General features: G+C 42.8%; 1 protein-coding gene across 2 annotated transcripts; it reads left to right on the forward strand.

Moving 5' to 3' along the window:
* LOC8069722 lies at positions 253–8,606 on the forward strand. 2 transcript variants are annotated; one of them, XM_002442385.2, is made up of 6 exons: positions 253–962; positions 1,731–1,807; positions 2,134–2,176; positions 2,670–2,799; positions 7,212–7,512; positions 8,008–8,606. In XM_002442385.2, exons 1-6 carry the CDS (start codon positions 575–577, stop codon positions 8,458–8,460), a joined length of 1,392 nt encoding a protein of 463 aa, XP_002442430.2. In that variant the 5' UTR covers positions 253–574; the 3' UTR covers positions 8,461–8,606. The 2 variants fall into 2 exon arrangements, with proteins under 2 accessions (XP_002442430.2, XP_021301545.1); XM_021445870.1 differs by having other exon boundaries at positions 7,215–7,512.

The raw sequence follows: 9,183 nt of genomic DNA on the forward strand, positions 1-9,183 counted from the left end.
TAATTTGCGAGAGAATCTTTTTGAGACTAGTTAATCCATAGTTAGAAAATAATTATCAAATAAAAATAAAATTATTATACTACTAAAAAACTTTTCACCAGCTCAAGGCCTATCTCTATGTCTCTCTCCTCTTTCTCGCTCTCATTTTATTCCCCTAGCTACCTGCGAGCTGGGACACTGCCAATCCCATCTTCTCTCTTCATTCTCTCTCTATCACCATATGTCCATATCCCTAGCTACCTTTCTCTCTCTCTCTCTCTCTAGCTCTCCACTACTATAACCTCTCCATCCCCTCCTCTCTTTCTCTGCTCCATCACACATTCATCACACGCTCAAACGCAAACACCCATACAAGAATGATATGCCACTCATGACCTAATCACTCTACCCCCTGCAGGCTGCAGCCCACTATATACACTACTACATACTACCTCTTCTGCCGCAAGCTTTTCTTCCTCCTTAACTTAGCTAGAGCTTGGAACAACCAAGAAGCTGCTCAGCTCACCGTGACACCGTCGTTGCAACAAGATCCCATCCCACTGCTGCACCGCCGGCCCGTCGTTAGCTAGCTACCATGAGCACGACCGGCAGTGCAGGTGTGCCGACGACGACGACACCTCCTGATCTCTCCCTCCACATCAGCCCACCGTCGCCACCGGCAGGCGGCGTCAAGATGCCGCCGGAGCCGAGGCTGATGCTGGGGCTGGAGCTCGACGACGACGACACCATGGCGGCGGCCTCAAAGAAGGTGGACGACGCGGCGGCGGTGAACGAGCACAACCTCCAGGTGCAGCGGCTCCGGCTGCACCACCAGCCGAGCCAGACGGCCCACGGGTTCAAGAAGAACTCGCCTGGCGGCGGCGGCGGCGCGAGGAGAAGTTCCAGGGCGCCGCGGATGCGGTGGACCACCGCGCTGCACGCGCACTTCGTGCACGCCGTCGAGCTCCTTGGCGGCCACGAGAGTATGTTAAATTCAGAGCACCGATTAATTAGCGCCACGGCGCCACCATGAATTCTTTCATGGGATTGTCGTTGTTGATCTTGCCTTTGCTGTTAATTCTCTTGGAGTTCTTCTCTTATCGATCGGTTGTGCTTTCCTCCAAGTTTTCCTGATAAAAAAAAGGTTTATATACTTTCCTTTTTGCGAGGAAGAAGGTTAATTATATTTTTATTGTAACTATATTTTACTATTGGGAATATATATAGGGTGACGATTGAACTGGGAAATGAGTCTCTTCTTTTTTTTTTACGGTTCTTTGTCCTCTTTTTTTTTAACTAAGTGCCAAAATCTAAGTTACATACTGTTTTGGTACGGTACTCCTCTTGGCACCTTGCGAAGGACGACTATAGTTAAATAAAGTATGAATGAAAACATTAAAGATAATTTCAGCATCATGCCTTTTATTTTATTTTTTCCTAGCTACCTACATCTATACATACATATATATATATGTTTAAGGATTTCAAGAGAAATTTTATATAGCACATAACGCAAATCTTCTAAAAGGTTTTCTTCTTTCCCTTGTCTCAACTCTCAACAAGGTTTCATCCTTAATTATTCTTTGTTATCATCCACTCAATCCAAATAAAATATAATACTATGCAATTAATCTCATGGTTTTGTGCAAGCTGAGTTTATTCTCGGCTTGTTTTTCCCCTCCATGCATGCATGTGCATCTTCTTGGTTCTGAAACTTCCTTTGATTTGTGTTTTTTTGCTGCATCTTCTAGGAGCAACACCAAAGTCAGTATTGGAACTGATGAACGTGAAGGATCTTACACTAGCACATGTCAAGAGTCACCTGCAGGCAAGTCGATCTAGCTTCTCTCCTTTTTTTACCAGCATGTAAACATGTCTATCCAGTCACAAAACACTTTTCACTGACAGTAGTCATCTAGCTTGATCACCAATTGACTAGTACTGAAAAAGAAATGTGACATGTACGGCTTGTTTTGATACCTTGTTGCTACTAGCTGATATCACGTAGCTATTGTCCTTTTTTGTCCTCCATATGTTTTAAACTACATGCATCGCACGGCTATTTAACTTCATCATTACACATGCTCCAAGACTAAACCATATGGCACACAAGGAATAAGCATGCCTTAATATGTTTCTTTTTCTTTCCTGCAGATGTACAGAACAGTGAAGGGCACAGACAGATCATGTGTAGCAGGTAAAGGATTAACACATATATATTGCCTAGATCATAATGTTCTGGTACACTGTTCTGAGTCGTCCATCAATTCAAGGTCTAGTCACAAACAGTGCTGAATTATTGGCGTGCACAGTAGTAGATATTACTAGTACATCTGTTCTGAAAAAAAAAACAATTCTAGACCCTAATATATATAATTAAATATAGAGCACCTCAAATTTAACTAAGTTTATAGAAAATGGTATCAACATGACTCCAAAGATATATTTTATAAAAGATATTTTCTATAACAAATCTAACGACATTTATTTCATATGATAAAAATTTTAGTGTTTTTATAGGTAATTAAATTTAGTCAAACTTTGGATACTGACTTTACTATTCTAGAATTGTATCTTTTTTTTAGAAATGAAGGGAGTAAGTTTGTACCGGAGGAGCTGTATGTGATCCATATATGTGTTTTTGTAGTTTTGCATTGTGATGAGACATATGCATATGTATCATGTTTCAGGCCCTGGTCATCACCAAGCCAGAGACATGGTCCTTCTCAGAACTGGTGTTGGTGAAGGGGATGGCTTTGATGTTTTCAACAGCAACAACTCAGTCAACACCATCCCTACCTTCAACAACAATACTGATAGGTTTGCATTGCTGCATTTCTTCTCAGATTAATTTATTCTAGTATGTACAGGTGAAAATCTGAGTATTTATATGGATGCATGGTTTCATTGTTTTGTTCCATCTCTCTTGGTCTTTGTGTCTGCATGTCTGCATCCAGCTACTTTGCTGCATTTGGAGGGTTCATATGGACGTGTTGTGTGAGCGCATTCATGCCACTGTGATCTTTTATTTTGTATCCTGCATATGGATGCATGCCCTCTGTGTTATGGGGATACGGATATATGCATGGAAACTACTAGTCAATTGTGATGCCAGGATCTAGAGGAATTTGACTGCATTATTTTAGTTGATCGATGGCAGTCGGTTTGGACTGTATGTGATCTAGGCTTCTAGCTGTGTGTCATTTGGTCTAAGGTTTTAGTTTCATTAATTACTAGTGGAGCGTGATAGATTAGTAGCTACTACTAGTTCTTGCAGCCTCCCCGTCCTCGAAAGGACGCAATTTTGGAATAATACTCAGACAAACCTTCTTAAGTTTGATCAAAGTTATATATAAAAGATGCTAATATTTAACATATTAAATATATTAGTATATAAATTAAATTTATCATGGAATACATTTTTGTAGTGTATATATCTATTTGAAGTCATAAATGTTGATACTATTTTCTATAAATTTAATTACAGTTATCATTTGACTTGGACTAGACCTATAATTATATCCTTTTTAAGGACGAAGGATACTTCACCAAGGAAAGAAAATAATAATATTTTCCACAAAAAATAGTAACAATCAAGCATCATGTGTTTCAACCATTCCACAAAATTAGGCAACACAATATACAAAAAAAAAAACGACATTCATCATCTTTTATTGCAACAGTTCTCGCTCGTCACAAACTCTAATTTTAATTGTTTAGAGACAGTTCGTGAGCTACAGTAATGCTTCCCGTGTCCATACTAGTTAGAGACAGTTGATTACGTAATAAACTGACCGTCTCTGAAGCCATCTGTAAATTAAAAAAGAGCTGTGTACCTGTGGCTGCTAGAGCAGAGTGTCTTTAATTGATCCATATATGTGTCTTTGAGCCAACTGAAGCAGCAGGCGAAGCCTGATACTCCTAGATTGCTGTGCTTCTCTGGCTGTTTGGGATCCCAATGCGCTAGCTGTGCAGCCTTAGCTTTTTCTCCTGCCATTGTTGTATCCATAGCTCCTTTTCAGCTTGAGATGAAAATTTCATTTCCATCACATTTTGTCATCGATCACACTCATCTCATCAGCGCATTTCCTCTCTCTGTTTTTTTCATTTCGCCTGTGCCCCTGCCCCTAACATCTCTCTGAACTCTGAAACTCTGAGAAAGAGCATGCATGCATTGCATGTCCTAGCCACGTCGTCCTACGTGCATGTGACGTTTTCTCCACGCCTGCCGTCGTCGTCGTCTGAAACTGGAAGTGGGACCTCCCTCTCCTGACCCCATTTTCGTCAACATGCTCGTCATTTCAAACTTGCATCCACACACCGATCTGGTTCAAAGCCAGGACTCCATCTCTCTCTCTCGGCGATGTTTCAAAAGGCGTTAATTAGGCATTACTATGGCCTTGTTTAGTTCTTGAAAAGTTTTGTCAAAAATTTTAGATTCTTCGTCACATCGAATTTTGTGGCACATATATGAAGTATTAAATATAGACGAAAACAAAAACTAATTACACAATTGACCTGTGATTTGTGAGATAAAAATCTTTTGAGCCTAGTTAATCCATGATTAAACAATATTTATCAAATACAAACGAAAATACTACAGTACCCGAAATCCCAAAATTTTGCCAACTGAACAAGGCCACATGTTAATTTGGCAGTTAGAGTGATCTCATACTAAATAAAGTAAATTCGGCAAAAGAAAAATCCCATTCATTTTAAATCATAAGTCATTTTGATTTTTTTAGGTAGATATAATTAGTTTTTACTATGTATTTCTATGTTTACATGGTAGATCTAGACAAATATACTGGGAGGAGCATTTAGGCCACCTTCCTTCTAAGCTTCAATAACTTCAAGTTTATGGCCTTGTTTAGTTCACCCCGAAAACCAAAAAGTTTTCAAAATTTTCCGTCACATCGAATCTTGTAGCACATGCATGAAACATTAAATATAGACGAAAACAAAAACTAATTACACAGTTTAGCTGTAAATCACGAGGAGATGAATCTTTTGATCTTAGTTAGTCTATGATTAGATAATATTTGTCACAAACAAATGAAAGTGCTACAGTACCGAAAATTTTTCACTTTTCGGAACTAAACAAGGCCTATATATGGGTACCTTAGGAGGGGCTCCATGCTTTGGATGGCAGTAGGAAGGACTCAGCAAAGCCCCGACCGTCGGTGTTAGATTTCACCATGATCTAGATGCAGTGCAAAAGAGCTATATATGTAGTAATAAAAGTTAAAAATGATTTACAATTTGAAACCGATGAAGCATTAATTTATGTCTCTTCATCTCTATTTGTTCCAATTTTTCCGGTTTATGTAGGAAAAAAACCTAACACCTTTTTGTGGGGAAAAAAAGCCATATAGAAAAACGCTTGGGTGGTGTAGTAGCTCCCCCTATTGCAGCCTAGCCTAGTGATGAACAGTGTTAATGCACACTGTCAAATGTTACTAGCTAGCTACACTGCCTTCCTTTATCGGATAATAAATATAATTTTTTTGAATGCTATAAGGTCTTTCTTTATTCTTGAAAGAAGTAGTACTAGTACCGGCGGGTACTAGCTTACAGCAGCATGCATGCATGCAGACAGTGTAGTAGTAGTGCATGCATTGCAGGGTGATGATGGAGATGAAGACTCTCTTTTCCGTGGCCGCCCTAGCTACCTCCTGATCGTCCTAACCCTGCAAGCTAAGCAGTGTTGAAGCCTCTGCAATATGCACGCACGCGTCCGTCCATGCCGCCCGATCGATGCTTCCCTCGCTCGCAGCTGGCTCTCCTCGATCCCGGCCTCTAGCTATCATCATCAGAGACTGCATGCATGAAGATGCCATCACGCACGCATGCATGCGATATAGGGCCCTAGCTCACTGGTACGTCGTACGGTTAAGTTAGGCGGCATTAGGCATGCATGCGTCGTCTAGCAGCCGGCCGATCGATATATGATCAGATTCAGATCAGGTGGCTAGATAGACGACGACGATATCATCATGTGTTCAGATCAGATCCACGCACGCATGCATGCATGCATACCGATCAATTGTCCCTCTGCTAGGTGCTGGGTGCTGGCCCGGCCGGCCGGCCGGCCGACCAGGCAGGCGGTGGCCGGCCGACCGGGCCTATTGCACCGGTGGCGGGGGGGCGGAATCTCGCTTGCGACGGGCGCAAGAGGACAAGCGCGCGGCGACTCCATTCATTATATTAGCGAGAGGAGCCTTGACCGCGGGGAAAGCCTGCTGTGCGGCTCCATCGGCGTGGCGTGGCGCGCGCGGCGTGCCTCGCTAGCTCGTCCTGATCTGCTTGCTTGCTGCTTGTAGTGGCGAGCATGGACAAGCCACTTGGCAGCACTAGCGCTTACCCTGTACTCCCTCTGTCCCTGAAAGAATCAATTCCCAGGATCCGTGCCAGTCAAACTTTTTAAAGTTTGACTAACTTTATAGAAAAAGAGTAACAACATCTATAATATAAAATACACATTATATGAAAATATATTTTATGATGAATCTAATAATACTAATTTGATACTATAAATCTTAGCATTTTTTTCTAGAAATTTGGTCAAAGTTTAAAAATTTTGACTTAGAACAACTCTAGAAATTGATTCTTTCATGGACGGAGGGAGTACCTGTACCACCACACTAGTAGGACTGACGATCCATCCATCCATGGATGGATGGACGTGCTCATCACAGGTTTCTGTATGATCTGATGCTGCTTGTCCCCCACGGCCGGCCGGCTGGCCTCCGGCACCTAGCTAGCTAGATACCCCTGCTTGCTGCCCTTTCTTGCAACTAGCTAGCTACTCCTATATTATTAGCTGCATGCATACATGTTTTATTTGCCCCCTTTATTACCGTGATTAACAATAACTTTGTCATAACATAACATAACATATATAACATGCATGACTACCTACATATGAGACGACTGCATGTGTGTTTAAAAGATCGACGGTGAAGAAAGCAGACGACGTGTATAGCTCCACGTACGTTCTTCTGGTTTTACACAAGAGAGTTATGTATCTTTGTATTAATACTGTAGAATCGTACGTACAAACAAGTACGGCGGTACAATGGATATATATACTGGCTTTTACCAATATGCATATGGTAGTACGTATCGATCAGGTATACGTATATATATATCGTGATTAGCATCGTCATAAAGTAATTACTCATGAGCGAGGAGGCCTGTGTGCAATTAACCGTGCAATTATATATACGCAGCAGGAGGTCACGGTCTCCAGGAGAGCAGCAGCAGCAGGCGGTGGATCGTCATCAAGATGCCACAGCCGCCGCTTCCGCTTGTGCTTGGATCCACCAAGTCCAGCAGCAGCAGCAGCAGCTCCCGGCCCAGCAGCAGAGCTGCTGCAGCAACGAAGTGATCATGCTGCAGGCATCGCCATGCCGCCGCCGCCTCCCTGCACCTTACAGCAATGGCCTCATCGTCGTGCCTGCAGACGAGCCTGCATCGACTGATGGTAATGGCCTCTTGATGACGACGACGACGGAGCAAAGACAGCAGCAGGTATAATATACTCCCTCCATACGCTGTATTAATTCCACTTGCATTCATGCATACGCATTGGAAGCTGTGCATGCCGCACATCTTACATCAGTTCGTTCAGAGGATTTAAAAAAAGAACTTAAACACTCATACATGCATGGAATTTATAACGCGGACGGTTCACGACCGCACAGTACATTCAATTTTCTGATCGATGCATCTGGGGCGGTATGGTATGCACGCACGCATGGTTTAATTCATATATCAGATCAGGATCAGGTGATAGCTGCAAGTGCAGCTATTAACAATTCAATGGTGATGCGCGCCAGCACCACTGCATTTATCCCATCTTCTTTCGTTCGTCGTGGTCGTTCTTGGAGCCATGCAAAGAGGATGTCTTTGAATGTTGCTACGGCGTACAGTATATATATATATATATATATATATATATATATATATACTCCATCGTGTAGACTATGCCGAGATGCCCTAAACTACGTATCTACGTGTATGCAGGGACTGAAGAAGGTAGGAGACGAACACGTCGACCGTCATCACGGAGAAGACGACGCCGCCGTCGCTGTTCATCATCTCGTGGACGAGGCTGATCATGACCACGCAGGAAGCGGCGGCGGCGGCGGCGTCCAACGACGGCGGCGGCCGTCGTCGTCGTCGCCGAACAACACGAGCGGCAGCAGCGGCGACACGGCCTCCACCTCGGAGTGGCTCCACCAGCAGTACTGCAGCGACGGCGGCGGCGGCGCCGGCATGAGCGTCAGGGTGCTGGCACTGGGTCTGGGAGTGGGACCGCCTGCCACTGCGACTGCGACTGCGACGCCGCCTAGCCTGGAGATGAGCCTGGGCCGGCAGGGGTGGCAGACGATGGTGGAGCAGTGCGGCGTCGGCGGCGAGTTCGAGTCCTCGCCGTCGGCGGCGGCCAAAGAGCTAACTCTGCTCAGGTGCTTGTGAAACGATAGATATAAGTATGGTGTTGCTTTAATTTGTTGCTTGTTAATTAATCCGCTGCTAATCAAACAACAGTTAGCCATGAGGATGCAAATCCGAATCAAAGCACGAGCTAATAATCATAATCGTCGTCTTCCTTCTGTTTTAAATTTTTCCTTCTTGGAAAATTATTGTTTTTTTTACATGGAAATAATCGGTCAAGTGTTGTTTACAAGCTAGCCCATTGCGTGAGCGTGACTTGATCGAAACACTGAAAAGGCGATCAGAGAGGAGCTAGGCGAATAGGAGACAATTAAAATTCTTATCTAAGAACTGGGTCTATATATATATCCTAAACTTTGCTAAAACTCCTATCCTCTAAATAAACTTAAGTCCCGGTAGTCATGACTAGAAACATTATGGTGAATGAGAATCACTTTTATGGTACGTTTGATATGGATCTAGATACTCACAAAAACATTTTAGATTTTTTTAAGAAACAATTAGATGGTGAATGAGAATCACTTTATTATGGGATCGTTTGGCTAGTAGGTTGGATTATCCTGATTCACAGGAATATGTATTTTTCTTAAAGTCATATAGATAAAAATATGTTTTCAAAAAATTATAGACTTTTTGTTGACGAAGAACAACTTGTATGCAACTCATTTTAGCTTGTTGCACAAAAAAGGCTACTGGAGAGAAATACAATTAGTAGCATAGAAGGAACAAGGAAGAGAAGAGAAT

The sequence above is a fragment of the Sorghum bicolor genome, chromosome 8, assembly GCF_000003195.3.
Source record: "Sorghum bicolor cultivar BTx623 chromosome 8, Sorghum_bicolor_NCBIv3, whole genome shotgun sequence".
In the NCBI taxonomy this organism is placed as follows: Eukaryota; Viridiplantae; Streptophyta; class Magnoliopsida; order Poales; family Poaceae; genus Sorghum; species Sorghum bicolor.